Genomic DNA, 18,809 nt, shown 5'->3' with positions numbered 1-18,809 from the left:
GCGCCTCCCCCATCCTCAATCCTGCGAGGCGAACGCTGTATTCCGATATCTCTGCCGCTGTGATATCGATAAGACGCAACTAGGGTGGTAGTTATACGTCTTAGTCAAGGCATACTGATTACAATCCCAGACAACATATCGATGCGGAAGACGGCGACACGGCGACGATTCCCATGTTGGCACGGGCGAGTACTCCGTCGCCGAACCCATAATCTGTAGCCCCCCCCCCCCCCCAAGTCAAGCCAAGCCTCCCCCGTCCAATGGACAGATGCATTCAGAAGCGGACGCTAACACAAGGAATGACGACATTGCGGAAATATTCTGCCTTAGCACCAGCGCCGCGCCGAAGGATTGGGATGGGGTCGACACAAAATCCATGGATGGCATGGGCATAGGGCGCAAACGCTACAACGCCTGCGTGCGAGATCAGGGACGAACCCAGTCAAACTCCACACAGACTTGCAACGTTCCTGGCCCTCTGTATGGATACTTTCCCTCATTGTCCCTGGATTTTCTGATGCAATCTACCTACAGGCTACGCCGAGAGCCCGCGGGTCGGGTTGGCTCAAAGTTCGTACGGGTCTGGTCTGTGGGTTGTTCAGCTGCAGAATGCAGAAAAAGCTTTTGCATTTGGGTGTGTCTACATACCTGGTAGCCCGGCGCGGCGCATTCTTCTTCTCACTCTCTTCGGTACACTGTGTGGCATGTGGTACGTTGCCTTGGGAAGAGAAGAAGTTCGCCCAGGTCGCAAAAGTTTTTCCCTGGTCGATTGACCAAACGAGACGCTGATCGATCTACCTGTCTGCCTGCTGCCACCCTTAAAACTAAACTCTCCCCCATCGAGATTCTCCCCGCGTGCCTCCATTCGAAACGTTTCGTTGCTCTCTCTCTTCCTTCCTTCTCTCCTCTCTTCGCACGCCCTCCTCTTTGTGCCCACGGTTTCCACTTGGCTTGAGCCGTTTCTTCATTCCTCCACATGCACTCAGTGGTCTCCTCCCTCCGTCTCTCGTCAACATACCTCCACGGGGAAAGAGTCTAGATAGTAAAGCCGTTGCGCTTGAACTAGCTCACTCTTTTCACCATGTCGGGTTCCGAGCAACTCAAGGGCCCGGTTGAGTCCGTCCCCAACGACAGGGTCTCTCTCGACAGCTATGGCTCCTCCGTGCGACACAACTCCGATGGCCTCCAGCGCCGCCTGAACAACCGTCAGATTCAACTGATTGCCATCGGAGGCACAATTGGTACCGGCCTGTTCGTCACCATCGGCGGCGGCCTCGCCAAGGGCGGTCCCGGAAGTCTGCTCATTGCCTACACCCTCTACGCCTGCGTCGTCGCCCTCGTTAACAACTCCATCGCCGAGATGAGCACCTACATGCCCGTGTCTGGTGGCTTTGTTCGTCTGGCCGGTGTCTGGGTTGACGATGCTCTCGGCTTTATGGTTGGCTGGAACTACTTCATCTACGAGGCATTGCTTATCCCGTTCGAAATTACCGCGCTTAATCTCGTGTGCTCTTTCTGGAACGAAAAGATTACGGAGCCGGGTCCGACGGCGGGTTTCTGCATCGCCATCATCATCGCGTACGGGTAAGTCACAAACCAATTCGTGGGAACGATTGACTCTTTTTTCTCCTTTCATTTCAGGGACAAGCGACTAGACCGACCGGACTTTCTAGAGCTCGTCGTGGTGCCCGCCCGTGACCCTTCTCGTTCTCCTCTCTCTCTCTCCTCTCGCCTCGGTGGTGCTCGTTGTGTGTGCATGCTAAACGTCAATGTGTGATTCTAGTCTACTGAATGTTGTTGCCGTCGGCATCTTTGGTGAAGCTGAATTCTGGCTCTCAGGCGGCAAGGTCCTGCTCATCTTCATCCTCTTCCTCTTCACCTTCATCACGATGGTCGGAGGAAACCCCGCCCACGATGCCTACGGATTCCGATACTGGAAGGAGCCCGGCGCATTCGCGGAATACATGACACAGGGTAATACTGGTCGCATGGAAGGCTTCATGGGTGCTCTGGCCACTGCCACGTTCACCATTGTCGGCCCGGAATACATCTCCATGATCGCCGCCGAGGCGAAGCACCCGAGCTTGTACATCAAGGGCGCCTTCAAGACCGTCTACCTGCGTTTCGGCCTCTTCTTCGTCGGCGCCGCTTTGACCTGCGGCATCGTGCTCCCCTACAACAATCAGACCCTCATCGACATCTACATCACCGGAACCGGCAGCGGTGGCACCGCCGCTGCCTCCCCGTGGGTCATGGCCATGGAGAACCTCAAGATCCAGGGTCTCCCCCACTTGGTCAATGCTCTGCTCTTCACCACCATCTTCTCCGCTGGTAACACCTATGTCTACTGCGCGACCCGGTCCCTGTACAGTTTAGCGCTCGACGGTCGCGCCCCGGCTCTGCTCCGCAAGACCACCAAGAACGGTGTGCCCGTCTACTGCTTCGCCGTCACCATGGTCTTCCCCTTGCTCTCCTTCCTGCAGTGCGGCAGCGGCTCCGCAAAGGTGCTCAACTGGCTGCTGGCCCTCATCACGGGCGGCGGTGTCATCAACTACCTCGTCATGTCCATCACGTACATCAACTTCTACCACGCGTGCAAGGCCCAGGGTCTCGACCGCAAGACGCTGCCCTACTGCGGATACCTCCAGCCCTACGGCGCCTACGTTGCCCTCTTCTTGCAGACCATTGTCATTCTCGTCTACGGATGGTCCGCCTTCCGCCCCAAGTTCGATGTCGGAGGCTTCTTCTCCAACTACACGATGCAGCTTGTCGCGCCTCTCCTGTTCATCTTCTGGAAGGTCCTTAAGCGCACTCACTGGCTCAAGCCCCATGAGGTGGACTTGACGTGGGACCGCCCCATTATCGAGGCCTATGAGCAGCATGCTTTGGTGCACGAGCCTCCTACCACCTTCTGGAGGGAGATGCTCCAGATGATTGGAATTGGTCGCAGTAAGGTGATCAAGGGCGAGAAGGCTTGAACGAGTAATTCTAATGATGATGGTGGATGGCGCGTGATACCCCAGTGTGCTAAAATATACGGTCGTCTACATGTATGCAGCGTAATATAAAAGTTACCATCAGTTCTTGTCCATGTTGTGAACATGTCAATCACCATAAAATTGCGTCGTTGTTTCCAGGCGCTCTCTCGCGATTGCTCAGGGCTGTCAAAGCAGTCTCAACTCCCAGCCACGTTCCGCAACTTCTGCTCATTGCACAGATGGATAGTAAAGAGTGACAGAATGGATATCGGATTGATGTCTACGCGTAAGCACGCGCATGGCCTTGTACCTCACTGCCTTGCAGCAAGTGATCGACGCGGCGGATATCCTAAGTAAGTGAGACCGTCAGCGCTAGCACTGAAAGGCACTGAAACACGGCTCATTTTTCTAGGTACTTGAACACTGCCTCAGCTGCTGCGGTCATCCGAAGAGAAATGCCTCCACACAATAACTCCAAGGTAGGAGGGGGAAATGTAGTTGAAATTGGGGTGGGAAGGCTAATTCACACGTTGTTGTAGTTTGCTGCACTTCTGGTTATTTATCAATCTGATTACAACCCAACGTTTTCATGCATTTTCAAGCGCGATGAGCTACAAGGCCTTCATGGCATCCTTAGAAGGAGGTGTGGGGCTTCCCGTCCCATCATCGAATATGGCTGGTTTTCAACTCCGATCTCATCCATGCATTCGATCAATCAGCTCAACACAGAGCCACGGACAGCGATCAGAGAGGTACTCACTTTGGATGAGGATGCCACGCTTCATGCTTCACTCTCAGGTGAACTTAGTGTGGCTTTGAGTGAGCTGGAACGTCCTTACATATCCCAGTATTTGAGCAATTGCACTTCTTGTGTTCAAGAATTCAATTGCTCTCAAAAGTCTTCATTCAGGCCGAGGGGGTGTAAAACAGATTCTCACACGCCTGGCGCGCACATATTTCCGCACTTTGGAGGTGCCTTCTGTTCTTACGCATCATGATTATTGCCATTGGGATAGTTGAGAGCCTCGTAATGATACCTGATATTGGTCCCCGGTTTGTCTGTTTCCAGTCTGGGCCACCTGCACTTTTGCATGATTCGCGGATTATCATGTGCTGCCACAACTGCGGTTGCACTGTGGCTTGCAGGAGCTGAGCTTCCTATGCAGCCACCCCAGAAGTCGCTGACCAGTTGGAATTGGGCCATTTCCCAAAAGGCAGTATGTCAGGCAGAGACTTTGACAGGCCGGTAGGCTACAGCAGGCAGTGGCGAACCGTTTGTCTAATATTGCAATTTTTAAGGAGACATTTTGCCCATCATCTTTAGGCTACCGTTAGTTTCAAATTATTCCTCGTACTTGAACGCTTGGATCATTCACCAGACGATGACAGTTCCGCTTACGCAAGCCTAATCACATGGCTGAGCTGAGTTTATCACCCATGGCTGGAGCAAATGAACAGTCTCATAAGGGATCTTGCACTGAATGCTTGAAACTACCGAGAAAGTTGTTCGAACCAGGCTCGACAATCTCGCATTCATTCTACAGCGGTGACGGGGCCGCTGCGAGAATCCAGCTTTCGGCTCAACAAGGGTGCCATTTCTGTACCTTGATATTCGATGCCCTTGAGGCAGGGCAGAAAGGCGACTCTGAAGTCACAATTGACAAGAACGGAATTTCACTCAGGACCCTATGGACTACCTCATGGCCCGGGTATTGGCAACCTAAGGTAGCGGATTACTCAGTACTCAGACCTGACGAGGAGCACATTACTACTCCCGCCCGTAACAGTTCTCCGGATCAAAGGCCTGGTCCTCTTTTGAAGCTGACCTGGGGTAATTGCGTCACTCATCTCCGCTTCAATATCCACTCTGATGCTAGTTCCAAGAAACCGGGGAAGCACGTAACGAATTGGGACTTGTATAGCCAAACGAAGGACTTTGAGCCAGCCGAGAAGCACTTTTCCCCCTTGGCGGCACAAGCGGACTCCCCCAAGGTGTTTCAGCTTCTGAACTTCTGGCTGGATGAATGCCAGAAAAGGCACCGCGATAAATGCGCGTACGTGGGAGAACTTGTTTTGGAGCACGAATTTGCTTCGCCTACAAGACTGCTGCGCGTCGGCGAGGAAGGCGAGAACATTGTCCTGGTGCTCTCGGCCGGTCTGAAGCGAGATGAAGGCGGCTTCGGGCCCTCTTACACCGCGTTGAGCCACTGCTGGGGAGATCCCAAAAGTGTGCCACAAACGACAAAGGCGAATCTGGAGCAGATGATGCGTGTTGGTCTTCGCTACGATGAGTTATCTCCCACGTTCCAGCATGCCGTCAAGATCGCTAGAGAGCTTAATATTGGGTGGCTCTGGATCGATTCTTTGTGTATAGTTCAAGACGACAAGGCCGACAAGGACCGCGAGCTGCCACTGATGGAAATTATCTACTCCATGGCTATCTGCACTCTCGTCGCATCGGACTCGAAAGATGGGAGTGGCGGTTGCTTCCTCCCTCGAGGATCCAACCCGGATATGCACGTACGACCCTGTACAAAGACTTTTAACGAAGTGAAGACCAAGGTCTCAGTCACCTTCCAGCCCTACATGGCAGACTGGGCCCAGTCGGTGACCAATGGGCCCCTGTTCTCCCGTGGCTGGTGCTTCCAGGAGAGGCAGCTGTCGAAAAGAATCATCTACTTCACCAAGAGTCAAGTACTCTGGGAATGCCGAGCGTCCATCGCATCCGAGGCATACCCTGAGATCAGCAGTTGGTTTACTCGATCAGAACCCCGATTTATGGCTCCGCCCTTCCGCGTAACTTGGGCTCGAATAACCGACAGAACAATGCTATACAATAGCCTCGAGCGGGTTCAGCCGTGGTTAGATGACTGGCTGCGCGTCGTCGAGGCTTATTCTGGCAAATCTCTCAGCAAACCGGAAGATCGACTTCCCGCGATTGCCGGTGTAGCAGCGCACTTTCAGCAAAACATACGCCGGCCCGACCGTTCTCTCAGCAGCTACGTAGCTGGAATGTGGTTTTGTGATCTTGCGAGAGGGCTTTCATGGAAGCCGTCCCTCGACCTTGGTACACATAGACCAGCGAAAGACAAAGGCTGGCCCCCGCCCCTCAGGAATTCCACGACATTCAATGCTATACCGGAAACACAACCCGAGCCCCTATCCGTGTGGCTTCCGTCCTGGTCATGGGTATCAGTTGATGGTCGTGTGCGGTACCCTTACGCCAAAACTTCCTCCCAAAAGCCGACTGTGATCGGAATGGGCGGTATGGAACATCTCAATCCAAATTCTAAGAATTTCGACAACGTGTCGGTTCCTGACACGCCTCTCGAACCATTCTTCGGCCGCATCTCTCTTGAGACTGACTTCGAGTTTGGGGAGCTCGAAGGGGGGATTATTGGCCTCACAAACTACACTGTTGAGACTACGATATCCGAAAAACATCTCATCAAAGATTCGATTGCTGTGACTGGAATTCCCAAGTGCTATTCAATGTTGAAGCAAAGCACCAATCCGTTCAAAATCAACAGGCGGTCAGAGCCATCGGCCGGCGGCGTCATCATCATGGATACGAGCCCAACTCAGCTTCCAAAGACAAGATTATATTGCCTGAGGCTCGGCAACTCCAAGAGTCTGTTCAACAACGAAAACTTGGTCGAGATTGGTCTAGTTTTATTGGAGACGCCTTACAAGTCCATGGCTGGACTTAGCTCACGATGGCATTCGAGGTCTGGTCCGGTGGTACAAAGAGTTGGCTTTTTCGAGATTGGCATGTGGGACAAGCAATGGGTCGAGAAATCTCGACAAAGAACCTTCTATATCATATAGGTTCAATGTGGTTTTTCTTGTGTCGTCAGTGGCGGTGATGTGTACTGTTTCTTACTATCAGAAGGTCACACGCTCGATAAAAATCTCGAAAGTACTCTCAGTCATGAATGAATTTTCATAGCTTCATATATCGCATATCTAGCTTAGTGCCCAACCATAGCCTGCTGGGTTGGGTTGTATCTGTTTCCATGCGGCTTGGCCGCATCGATAATCTTCCGCATCTCCACCCTCTCCTCGTCGGAGAAAACAACGTCTCTTGATACCCAGTTCTCTTCTAATCTCTTGGCCTTTGTTGTGCCAGGAATAGGAATCATTCCCTGAGCGGCAACCCAGGCAAGGGCAATCTGAGGCAGCGTGACTCCCTTGCGCACAGCAAGCTTCTTGATCTCATCGACAATAGCCTTGTTCTTGTAGAAGTTCTCGCCTTGGAACTTGGGACCTTTGCATCGAGTTGTCAGCGTTTGTTAGACAGAGTTTCTGGTTTCCAGTTGTAACTCACTTCCACGACGGAAATCGTTGGGTGCAAAGTCGTCTGGGCTCTTGTACTGGAAGTCATCAACGAGCCATCCGTGACCCAGGGGGCTGTAAGCCACGTATGCAACTCCGAGCTCCTTTGCAGCTTCAATCAAACCGTCAGTCTCGTGGATAGTCTCGAAAGCTGAGTACTCGGCTTGAAGCGCATCGATCTTGGCAACTACGGATTGTTAGTGGGGGGTCTGAATACTTCTAAGAGTGGGACTTACTTGAGTTGGCCTTGCGAAGGGTGGCCGCTGAGCACTCAGAAAGACCGATGTACTTCGTCTTGCCCGCCTTGCGGATCTCATCGAGCGCTGTGATGGACTCCTCGAGGGGCGTGTCTAAGTAAGGTACCTGTCAGTGAACGTTTCCTCTCATCTTCCTCCAGGCTTGGAAGCTTACTGGGATCAATGCGATGAAGGTAGTAGAGGTCAGGAGTGAAACCAAGTCTCTCGATAGTGCCCTCAATGTACTGCTTGATGTGAGAAGCAGAGTTGGTGATACCGCCGGAGCCAAAAACGTCAAATCCACACTTGGAAGCGACTGGAAGAGGAAAGTCAGTTGTAGTCAATGAAGTGAGAATACTTCGAAAGCACTGACTGAACACCTTGTCCCGCACGTTGTGCTTTCTGATGAAGTCGCCGAGAAGCTTCTCGTTAACACCAGCCTGGTAAACAACCTAGTCGCAAAGAGGTTAGTGCCTCGTGGAAAGCATATGTGTATATGGAGATCATGCGTAATGGTGTTGAGGGGCCTGCGTGAGAGCCATTGACTTACTGCTGTATCCCAGAATGTGCATCCGAGCTCAATTGCCTTAAGTAGAACGGGTTCAGCTTCTTCCAAGCTCAGATTGCTTCCCAGGCCGAAACTCAGGCCCATGGCGCCGAAGCCTGGCGAGTTGACTTGGATGTCCTGGAATTGGAAAGTCTTGGCCATTTTGATCGATTTTGGTTGTGGTCGTATTAGTAGCTTTGCTTTTGACGTGATTTCATAAAGATGAATGATCTGCTACTTCAATAACAGAACAAGATCTTGGCTTCGAGGTCATTTAAGATGCGTCAGTGAGTCCATTCCCAGTGACGTAACTGCAGCGAAAACGACATAGCTACGGAGTTACGGCGATAACATGCGACTGGCTGACAACTAGAACGTGGATCCAATGATCTTCGTCCCACAATATGGCGCCACGAAACTTTGCCAAACACTTCAAAACTGTGCCCGAGCCAATGAACAACTTTGACTTACACGGAAATAATTTATTCTTCTCCGAAGTCCTGGATTTAAGGATGGTAGGTAAGCTGAGGTAAACTCTCCAAAGTCTTTGTATAAGTCGCATTCGGTCTGAAAGCTTGGTCAGTGCATGAGTCGCATAACAATTCTGCTGACATCCCGTCGCTTCGGAGACGCTAAGTCAGAGAAGACCACTTTCGCCGGAATATTACCTGCTGAAGCATCGGCAAAGCGGCATCCTAGCAACAGAGCAAATATTTTTACTCAAGAACAGCCTGGACTGCCCCATGGTCGATGAATGTCTTTCAGTAGTCCGGCATATTATCTGTCTCGAGGTTCCAACGTAGTTGGCCCTCGGCTTCATACTGATCTGAAGAGCGATTATATATGCCATCTAATTCCTGTCCGCAGCAGCTTTACTGAAAACCGGATTCTAGATATATCCGTACACAACCATTGCCGAACCCACTCGGCCGAATCATGCCTGCAAGGGGAAGGAGCTTGTATTCACGGTTTGACGTGATCGATGAACAAGCAGCTAATTGATGTCACTATTCCGCAGTGGGCCTTGGCCATCCACTTTACAAATTAACTACCTCCTTTTCGCGCTGACAGCTTCGGTATTAGTAATGCTATCTCCAACTTCATAAAGCTCAAGAATCTTTGAAATATAGTACTCCGCCACACTGGATATTCTAATCATTCTTCTTATGATCTCGCTCGTTTCGCTACCCTAGGTACTCTCGCCTTATCCTTAATTGACCAACATAATGGCATTGCGACTGGTCGGTTTCCAGTTGTTGGGCCTGGCAGCTCTCCTGCTCTCACCAGCCTCATCGGCCCCTACTACTGGTTGCGATTGGCGGAACGCAAGTGAGGTCACGTCACTGCAGTCCGTCCCCGGAGCACGATCACTCGAGAACATTGCGGTTCGGGAGAATGGAAACCTCTTAGTCACCTCCACGGCCTCTCCGACCCTTTTCGACCTGTCACCTGAAGCCAAACATGCGCCGATTCCTGTTGTCACCATCGACGGCGTTAACAGTCTCCTCGGAATCACCGAACTCGGCGAAAAGGATGTTTTCTACGTCCTCGGCTCGAATCTGACCTCAACCGAAAACTCGAACGGCTTGTGGAAAGTCGACCTCCGTAAATTCCGCACCTCGCGCAACGGGACTGTGCTCCAGCCAGCTGTGCTTTCTCTCATCACGCTTGTCCCATCCGCTCTTCAACTCAACGGCATGGCACGTTTGGCCAAGAATGATACTCAGAACCTGCTCATATCCGACTCTGGCCGTGGAACCGTCCTTCGACTCAACGTAAACACCAAGCTCGTTGAGACTGTTCTTGCTGAGCCTGAGATGGCTCCAGTATCTTCGAATTCCAGCATTGGCGTCGCCGTCAACGGGATTCGCATTCGGGGCAACAAACTTTATTTCGTGAGCTTGGACCAAGGCCTATTCGGCAGAGTCCCCATCTCTCTCACAACCGGAACAGCCACTGGCCCCGCGGAGACTCTGGCTACCAACATCACCTTTGGTGACGACTTCGCTTTGTCGAAAGACGGTAAGACTGCCTATGTTGCCACCAACGGTCCTCTGGAGGTTCTCGGAATCGATTTGGTACACGGAGGAAAGACCGTCGTTGCATCCTCGCCCCTTCTCGGAGCTGCATCTTCGGTAGCTTTGGACTTGCACCACCCTCGCAAGGTTTTGTACGTGACGGGCGCTGTGTCATCTGGCAATAGCACTGTTGGGCATGTGTCTCGCGTTACTTTGAGGTGCTAGGCCGAGGAATTAGGAGAACCACAGAGTACTTCCCTCTCGTCTCTTATAGCGGGCGCGATGCTATCGTGAATAATTTGTATGCTAGGAGGCCTCTCTAATAGAATCATAGGTTCATGGCACAACCTAATGAAGATGGAATTGAAGTAACAAAACAAATGGGGTATTATTGATCAAAACTCGCTATCTAAATGCTTTTCTTCCGCTCTTCCCACCAACTATGCAACGGCGGAGCTCCCGAACATATGATGTTTATCGGCGTCTCCAACAGAAACCGATCGATGGCTTCTGGTGGACCAACGTCGAGATTGTCGAGTCGAAAGAGAGTCTGACCGTTTTCGCGTAGCATGGAGGAAAAGTTTGGTACTATTTCTGGGACTGCCAACAACTTGTAGCCCCTCTCTAGGAGGCCAGTTCCTGTCATGGCGTCGATCACAGCTTTTGCTGGTTCAACTTTTGAAACGATCAGTCCTCAGTCATAGATAACAGCTGGCTGGAGTATGGCTGAAATGCATGACTTACCCATACCGTATTTCTGCATCTCTCGTTCAGTCTCGATGATCCGGTATTTGGTGAATAGGGGGTCCGTCGTCTCCAGCTTTCGTGCTTGGATATGCATGTTGAGAAGGTTCACCTCGAACGGTCCACCATGCGTGACCCACGCAGTCCAAAAGTCTTGTTTTTGAACCTTTTCAACATACTGAACCAGATCCTTGATCATGTTCTTCTCGAAAATCCATTCCACACTCTCCAGGTTCCAAAAGGCGGGTCCGAATGAGTCCATCGATCGATCTAGAACGTTTGCCGCGGCGCCGATGAGTCTCCGCATGAAATCGTCATTGGTCATTCTCGACCTCCAAATCGTAGGGTCCTTGACGTAAGCATCAAAGGTTTGGCGCATGCTGAACGGCTGCACGGCGATAGCCTCGGAGTCCAGCCAGAGCGCGTAGTCGTAATCGAGTTCCAGTGCTGCTGACATCTTCTTGATTGTCTGGTATTGGTATTTTCCACGTTCTTTTAGAAGCGCCGACGTATCATTGCCCGTGATTTTCCCGATCGTCATAGAGTGAAAGACGGGGGGTAGGATGTCGAACATGTTGATGATGTTGATTTTCGGTTTCGGCCCGTTGATGTTCATCGCTGGCGTCGGGAAAATGCTGTAGGTTGGCCCACAGGGCTTCAACTTTTTCATCGCATCTTGGAACATTACGACCTCATTTGAATCTGACACGATGACGTGGAAATCGATTTTTGACTGATCTGTACAAAGGCACATATAAGACTGCAGGAACTCCATCGCAAGAGGCATGTGTCCACTCTACGCTCGATTAGCAATTATTATCTCTTCACCCCCAATGACCGGAACTCACAAATGTTGGGAGAATGACGGCGTACTTCATCTCCTGTAGCCTATGTGATTCTGATGTTTCGTTCTTTTTCGATCCAAGATAATACATCTCATCCTCTTCGTTAATTGCGCCATCTTGATCATACGGATTTGCATGACTTGTTTGCGTTCCAGTCCTTTCTCCAGATAAGTCATAAGAGTGAATATCGAAATGTGGCCACAGAGTATGGCTGAAGAACACCACCAACACCACAATACCACTCAGACAGCTCAAGTACAACCACCGAGCCTCTCTGGCCGACGGAGGAAAAGGTTTCGTCAATATCATGGTGTGCCGTCGTCCATTATCCTCCCACAAAAGGTTGCATCCCAAGGAAGTTATTCCACCAAAGTCAACTGCTCGCCGGTGGTTGGTATGGCGCTCACTTCCCCTTTATACCATAGCCACCAACATGTCTGTTCTACGCCGACCGGGCCCGTAGGTTTTCTGCAGCATGGTCCGCCTATCAACTTACAAATGCTTGTCCGATTTCTAGTTCAGGATAGATAGACTATGTCGGAGGGGCTATGCCTTATCTTCAGTTCATCATAGATGCCGATAGACATTGACTGTTTCGAAAATGTGAGTTGCTGGGGTTCAACTCATGATATTAACTTTACCGCTGAAACGCTCGCCCTCCGTAGAAGCCGTTTGGATGGGTCTATGCTAGCCGTGATTGCGTCTCCCCCACAGGCGAAATATCCGTCCCTATTGCCACTTGTCATGAGCTGGACCATCGGAACTATGTACAACTGAAAATGACAGTCCGTGGTGATGGAACTCAGGGTCCCCCCATGTTGTGTCGCATCCCTTTGCCTTACCGGGTTGATTTTAGTCGATTCTTGCGGGGCTGCTAAGCTTCAGAACGCCCCATCCGCGCGGCTACCCCGTCGCTCAAGCATCCACTTGCCCTCCCGCCGGAAAGCTTGTCTGATACTTGGTCGCCGCAAACAAGCAGAGGCATGCTAGTGACGCTCGGTTTCCCAGACTGGCGGGCTAGTGTGGATGGAACGGAGGATTGATGAAACCCATCATCGGTGAGGTGTCTGCTATCATCTTGTAAGTCATCTGAACAGTTCCATGTTGGCAGCGAGATCACTACGACGCAGCTTTGGTTGTGTGGTCGTATCAGTGGAGATGAGAATTGTTTGGTGACATGATGCAGAAAGGTTTACGCGGAAAATTTGATGACGTGAGAAACGAGAGCGAAGGTTTGCTCATCTTCAATCTGTTACTTATGAAATGCCGACAGCGGCCATTCAATTTCCCTGGATTTGAGTTTCTGCTCGCCGTTCGGTTTGCGCCGGTGACCCTTGACGCCCTGTACCTAGTGGTCCACTCACATTCGACTGACAAGTGGGCATAACAAAGTCTGAAGAAATTAACTCCAGAGTTTGTGTGACACTAAGAATAATACAGCAACTGGAAGAGAGCAGCGTCGTAATCCACTGTAAACTGCGTACAGCTCGTATCGTCAATTGAAGATAGCACACTTAACTACATGATCCGATAGGATTTCATAACTCTTCCCCACCTCCGTCACCGACTCGCTCGGAGTTTTCCTTTACTTGGAGATAGCGCTCCTTTACTGACACGCTCTCGTACGCATCATGGCCCCCAGCCTTCTGATACCAGTAAGCAACCACGGCGTATAGACATTTGTTGCCCGAGCCCCAGTCATTGGGCTTATACTTCTCAATGTAGGCCTCGAAGCTTTTGTGAAAAGGCACGTCATCGCACACGTGAAAGCGACAGACTGATGTATGCCCGTTAGCATCAAGCTCAATGTAAGGTTGGCAGGCATAAGCGCTGTCAAAAGTCGGAAATGGCGGTTCGGCCGCCCACGCGTAGCCCACATAATCTTCTGAACCGGTGCCAAAGGTTGACGGGAACTTTTCGCCGTCGACGAAGAACTTCTCGTCTCCCTCGCCCCACCACCAGTCGATAGACTTGTCGCCGCCGACGCCGTACCACCAGTCCTTTGATGGGACCTTGGGATCTTTCCAGCGGTTCCACACGTGCATCTGCACGCCGCAGAATCTTCCAGGGCCGTTATCTAACATTAATAAAGGCCAGTCGATTTCGCGGCCTTCTTTTTTCGGCTTCTCGAGAAAGGCATCTCGGTGCCACTTGGCGTGGAACCGAAGCATGTGCTTCGCAGACTTTTCCAGTGGGCGGTGGCAGATGGTGAAGAATAGCTTCTGCTCCTTCTTGCCATCATTGACCAGCTTGATCTCAGCGCGATCGGAGAATGGCATGAACCAGTGACTGTAGAAACCACCCCCGTCTGTTGAGCCCTGAGGCAAGGAGCGGTAGGTCTGGATGCCCGGAACGCTACCAAAGAAGTCACCCAGTGGTGCCCAGACACTTGGAGACTTGTCATGATCCCAAGTGATCTGGATAGCGAGCTCCCGGAGAATCTGAGCGACGTGATGAGAGTCCTGGACAAGGTCCAACGGCACCACGCGCATGCCAGTGATTGCTCGGTTGCCCGTCAACTCCCGAACAGTATGGCTCTTACCCGGTTTGATGGTGACAGTTAATGTTTCCATCGTGTCGCCCTTTGACCGAGGCAGTGCGGACCAACCACGTTGACTCAGTTGGCGGTCAGCTGCGGCCAATGCCAGACAAGCCTCCCGATCAAAGTTGCCGTCAAAGTGCGGAAGGGTAGTGTGTTTGGGGAATGAGGTGTAAGTGAAATGATAATACGCTCCCCAGCCAGGCCCGAGGCGGATCTTGGCATACTTGTTGTACGGAATGGGAATGAAGCAGTTACGTCCTCTTGACAGAGTGGGCGTTATCGAGGGGAAGTTGTGTGGCATCCCTTGAAACCGATCGAAAAGATCCCGGAAGGGCATGTCCACAACAGGCTTGTCATCGTGCTCGTCGTCAATGAAGATCTGGATACGGCCGACATCCGGCATCGCGGACCAGGTCCGCCAGATGACTCCTGGACCCTGCTGCTCAAAGGCGACTACCCACTCGCCTTCTTCGCGAATGATGCCTCTCCCATCGTCGTTGGCGTCCCAGTCAATGTACTTGTCTTCCTTTGGGTCATAGCGTGAGGCCCGGTCATAGCTCGACATACACCCGCCGCGCTCTCCGGGCAATGGGGATTCAGCAAGACGTTCAAGGTCGTAGAGCCGTCGCACGAGGTCGGGATATGTCAAATGCATTGTTGGAAGCGAATTTTTTTTTTTTGGAGGAAACGATCAAGTCCTGGGTTTCGGGGATTTGAAATTTCATTTCCCCGATTCGAGACGCCGCTGCGATTCCTCGACGTCTTATAAATGTTGGGGTAAAACTGCAAGGCCAGCTCTGCATGACTAGCTTAGAGTTTGTAGCAGGTCAGGATCGGCCCCTTCGTTCTGATTAGACTCGTTCTTTGGTGTTTATCATGAAACATGTCGGTGTTTTCCAGCGGCCTCGCTTCTCGTTTCCAAGCGTCATTCGATCGTGTACCACATGTAGTAATCGGCAAGGCAGTTCCTCACGTGCATTTTGCATTCTACGTCCGATGTCTGACGATCAAGTCCAGGCTGGTTGTTCTCAAGGATTTGCATGGAAGCGCTGCTTCTGTTAGACGTTTAAATGCGAGGTTGACAGCTTTCGTGATGGGGAGAGAAATCGCGGTACTTGTTGCGTCCTTGCTTCTGAAGTGACGCAATGATTGCAAATTTCTCTACTATCGTTTCTAAATCTTAAGCCTTATTTCTTGCGGTGCCTAATTTCGGGGCTGCTGTCTTATTCGAAAGTTCTCTGCTTCCACTACAACGTCGCCCGTCCATGATGTGCACGAGACATCGTTCGCCCAGACCTTCTGATCGATAACATAGCAGTCGAGAGCCCTTTAGCCTTATGGAATCAACAACTCAATACCAAGTTCCTGCTGAAGGCGCCTTTTGGCACACTCGAGAAGCTGGAGACCATCATAACCTGAACACTCGCGGCGGTAGGGAAGAGCGAGCATGCTAATGCCAATAAGCCGAACCCTTCCGCCATTCTTTCCGACAACACTCCCCCATCATATTCATGGTGTACCGAAGCTCTTCCATACTCTTTTCCCAATTCCAATAGTACAGGGCACGTGCATTTGGGGCTCCACCGGTTACACGCGAGGTGAACTCCATGGTCTCGACAGTCGCCGCAAGATTCGGAAAACCGTCGTAACTCGGAAGTTCTTTGTATTTGAGTGCTTCAAAAAGATCATGAATCAGATTCACCTTGAGATATTTCACCCGCCGAAACTGGCGTATAGGATAATAATAACAATGTGCAGGCCCTTCGACGAACCAGCGACATGCATGTCTCAACGGTTTCGGCAAGAGGGTTACATCGCAGACTTGTCGATGACGAGCACTTTGAGCGAAGGCATACGTGCAAAATTTCGTTTTCGAGTAACTCGCAATGGTAAAAGTGCGCCTCGACAAGTGAGAGGAGATAAGGGAAACTGTCTCCCTCGAGTCTGAGACAATCTCTCAGTGTCAAGTGCTTCAATGGAGGCAGAGACGACAGCGTTGGGATCCAAGCCGGTATAATGTATGATTTATAGCAGGAGATATTGAGGCTCTTCAAGCCTTGTAGCTTCAACAAGATTGCCTTGGCAAAGTCGCTGCAGGTGACATCTTCATATGCAAATAGACCTTTTCTCAACATGCGATCCCATTCAAGTCCATCATTGGGGCTCTCAAGCATTTTCAGGTGTTGCATTTCGTTTTGGCATGCTAGGTTGATGTATTCCAGAGTATCCCCAAAGGCAAGGAAGCCTCGCCCAGAAATAGGGTTCTTGTAGAGAACCTCGTAACAAGCTCCTAACAGCCGCCGATTCCCGGCTTTCGCTAGACTGACGAGGGCCGCTCCATTGTCCGGTATAAATGGCATTTGTTCGTGTTCGATAGGGTAGCGGTTCCCGAGCTGGTGCGAAATTCTCCAGTATCGATCTAGTTGTTGGGTCGAAGTCTCATATGTACACTCGGTCTTGTAACTAGGGGAAAGTTCGTCCTCGACAAGCTTCTCTGCAACGATGAGCAGCAGCTCATATGGCAGAGAATTCAATGTGACCGGAACCATCTTATCTGACAAGGTATTCTGGCTCTGCGGATGTGAATGAAAAGATTGCATTTCGGTGATGTGTCTTGAGATCCGTGTGTTGGTTCTATTGCAAATGGTTGGCTTTATGTCGACCTTCGATAGGATACGTACGTTCTTATATCGGAAAAGATGAGTACAATTAATAATCATGCTCTGACTTAACCCTCAAGGTAGGCGGTGCTGAGCTCTTTCCGACACATACATAGTTGTGGAGGTCGCCTACAGCGGCCCTGCACCCTAAGTAGGAACTCCGTTGATTTCTAGATAACAAGGTTCAGTGCTTCGACTACTTATTACTGATACCCTTTGATTGCAGTTGATCTCAATTGCAGTTGGCTGGGGCATCGTCTTTGCCGAGACTGGATGGTAACCTTGGAGGCTTAGAACGCGTCCCCTGGGGATGCCATCTCCACCGTTATTCTCAATCGCAAGCAAGCCCACCAATCACCCATGTCTCATGTGCATAGATCTGGTGAGTTATGCTCTTCGTATGTCATCATTGATACAGGTATCTATTGTCGAACTAAATACGGGGTCATGGCAGCCAGTACCTATCCTCATCTCGGCGTTAACCAGACAAACCCTGCAACAAGACGACGTCAAGTTCCTCTTTGAAAATCCCGACATAATCCAGTGCAAGCTTGCGCAAGAAGTCTCTCTCTTCGTCCGTTCTATACGTGTCATCATTATCATCAATGACCCGAATGTCAAGAACTCTGACCTGCCTATACACATCCCGACATTGTCTGAACAGGAACTTGAGCAGCATCTCCATCTCTTCCGAAATCGTCTCCTCCGAGCTTAGGGAAGACGAAGAATAATATGGCGAAGACTCCGGCGAAGAAGATTCATCAAGTCCGTTCCATCTCCCATCTTTCGTCAGCAGCTGAGGCACATGTTCAAGGTCAAAGATGCCATCGAGAAGCTCAATCGTCTCAACAGTCTTTCCAGCCGCGCAGCCGTCCGTTTCGCCGCACATGAGCTCGAGCAGACTCGTCACCTTGAGGTGCTTTACCGCCCTGAGCCCCCGCGCCTGTAGAGGGTACGCCAATATTGAGAGATCCCTCGTCGGCCAGGGCGACGAGGCTCCCATATCGTACCAAGTAAACGCCTCCAACGTGTCTGCAAACGGCGCAAAGGCGTGAGCGTCGTTCGGGAGCCCCGTTTTCCATCTCGCTCCGATGGTAAGGGTACGCAGCGCCGGGAAGCATAGAAAGAAGTCCTTTTGTGTACAGAAGCTGCCTGTGGAAAAATCGCAGCCGTAAAGACACAGATCCGTGACCCGCGGCAAGGCGGGTATACTGGCCTCCATGAAGTCGTAGACCACACAGCTCAGGCATCTCAACACGAGACGCTCGAGACCCGGAAGCTTGGGGATGGCACTGAACCAGTGTGCTAGGGGCCGTGGATATCGCCGCCTACAGCCTCCTACGTCGCCGGAGAGCTCTAGAGTCCTCAGTCGGGTCAATCCGGAGGGGTCGAAGAGTACTGGTGGCACACTTAGCCTCATATCGTAGTCGTGATCATAGCCTATACGCAGTTGCATATCCCTTTTCTGGAGCTCGGCTCCTGATGAAGTCAGTGTGGTTTGTAGCTTGCGTGAGTTTATAAACCCCTTGCCATCCGTGACGATGATACGTCTGTAGAGAAGCTCGGCACAGATATCGTAAAATCGGCCGTTGACCCGAGCCAGGCTGAGTATATCCTCTCTACTCCGTGGGCCCTCGGTATTGAGATGTTCTTCGAGGGCTACGGATCTCCGGTAATGTCCCATGTCGCGCGAGGACGCGTGTCTATATTCTAGCACTTTGACATCGTCGCCTGGAAAGGGGGGGAGTTCGTCAACAAGGTGGCCGAAGATAAGGAATAGAGTCTCGGTGGGAAGCCGGTTGATAGACATCGTTGTCAATGACGACTAGTTGCTATTAACCTCTTGTTTCGTGTCTGGCGCCATTCTCGTGGGTGTCGAATCTGCTTCAGCTTGCCGTTAGATA

The 18,809-nt window shown here is 51.2% G+C and overlaps 8 protein-coding genes across 8 annotated transcripts; 3 read left to right on the top strand and 5 right to left on the bottom strand.

The window, feature by feature from the left end:
* Window positions 1-1,081: 1,081 nt before the first annotated feature.
* Window positions 1,082-2,978, top strand: CTAM01_12281 (amino acid permease; the record flags this gene model as incomplete). The annotated part of the gene is made up of 2 exons (XM_060528288.1): window positions 1,082-1,584; window positions 1,784-2,978. 2 exons carry the CDS (start codon window positions 1,082-1,084, stop codon window positions 2,976-2,978), a joined length of 1,698 nt encoding a protein of 565 aa, XP_060377057.1.
* A 1,413-nt stretch (window positions 2,979-4,391) lies between these two features.
* On the top strand, window positions 4,392-6,806 carry CTAM01_12280 (uncharacterized protein; the record flags this gene model as incomplete). Its single annotated transcript, XM_060528287.1, has 1 exon — window positions 4,392-6,806. One exon carries the CDS (start codon window positions 4,392-4,394, stop codon window positions 6,804-6,806), a length of 2,415 nt encoding a protein of 804 aa, XP_060377056.1.
* Window positions 6,807-6,949: 143 nt separating this feature from the next.
* CTAM01_12279 (alcohol dehydrogenase) lies at window positions 6,950-8,258 on the bottom strand (the record flags this gene model as incomplete). The annotated part of the gene is made up of 6 exons (XM_060528286.1): window positions 6,950-7,245; window positions 7,306-7,500; window positions 7,550-7,663; window positions 7,725-7,865; window positions 7,923-8,001; window positions 8,100-8,258. 6 exons carry the CDS (start codon window positions 8,256-8,258, stop codon window positions 6,950-6,952), a joined length of 984 nt encoding a protein of 327 aa, XP_060377055.1.
* A 1,064-nt stretch (window positions 8,259-9,322) lies between these two features.
* On the top strand, window positions 9,323-10,339 carry CTAM01_12278 (uncharacterized protein; the record flags this gene model as incomplete). The annotated part of the gene is made up of 1 exon (XM_060528285.1): window positions 9,323-10,339. The coding sequence occupies one exon, from the start codon at window positions 9,323-9,325 to the stop codon at window positions 10,337-10,339; it is 1,017 nt and encodes a 338-aa protein (XP_060377054.1).
* Window positions 10,340-10,523: 184 nt separating this feature from the next.
* CTAM01_12277 (uncharacterized protein) lies at window positions 10,524-12,012 on the bottom strand (the record flags this gene model as incomplete). Its single annotated transcript, XM_060528284.1, has 3 exons — window positions 10,524-10,789; window positions 10,859-11,654; window positions 11,707-12,012. 3 exons carry the CDS (start codon window positions 12,010-12,012, stop codon window positions 10,524-10,526), a joined length of 1,368 nt encoding a protein of 455 aa, XP_060377053.1.
* A 1,229-nt stretch (window positions 12,013-13,241) lies between these two features.
* On the bottom strand, window positions 13,242-14,900 carry CTAM01_12276 (uncharacterized protein; the record flags this gene model as incomplete). Its single annotated transcript, XM_060528283.1, has 1 exon — window positions 13,242-14,900. One exon carries the CDS (start codon window positions 14,898-14,900, stop codon window positions 13,242-13,244), a length of 1,659 nt encoding a protein of 552 aa, XP_060377052.1.
* A 1,030-nt stretch (window positions 14,901-15,930) lies between these two features.
* Window positions 15,931-16,794, bottom strand: CTAM01_12275 (uncharacterized protein; the record flags this gene model as incomplete). Its single annotated transcript, XM_060528282.1, has 2 exons — window positions 15,931-16,178; window positions 16,275-16,794. 2 exons carry the CDS (start codon window positions 16,792-16,794, stop codon window positions 15,931-15,933), a joined length of 768 nt encoding a protein of 255 aa, XP_060377051.1.
* A 589-nt stretch (window positions 16,795-17,383) lies between these two features.
* On the bottom strand, window positions 17,384-18,715 carry CTAM01_12274 (uncharacterized protein; the record flags this gene model as incomplete). Its single annotated transcript, XM_060528281.1, has 1 exon — window positions 17,384-18,715. One exon carries the CDS (start codon window positions 18,713-18,715, stop codon window positions 17,384-17,386), a length of 1,332 nt encoding a protein of 443 aa, XP_060377050.1.
* Between the last annotated feature and the right edge of the window lie 94 nt (window positions 18,716-18,809).

Source organism: Colletotrichum tamarilloi (genome assembly GCF_030869305.1).
Source record: "Colletotrichum tamarilloi strain Tom-12 chromosome Unknown Scaffold_74.1, whole genome shotgun sequence".
Lineage (NCBI taxonomy): Eukaryota > Fungi > Ascomycota > Sordariomycetes > Glomerellales > Glomerellaceae > Colletotrichum > Colletotrichum tamarilloi.
The sequence above is the reverse complement of the archived record's forward strand: the minus strand, read 5'-3'. Positions and strand labels throughout refer to the sequence as shown.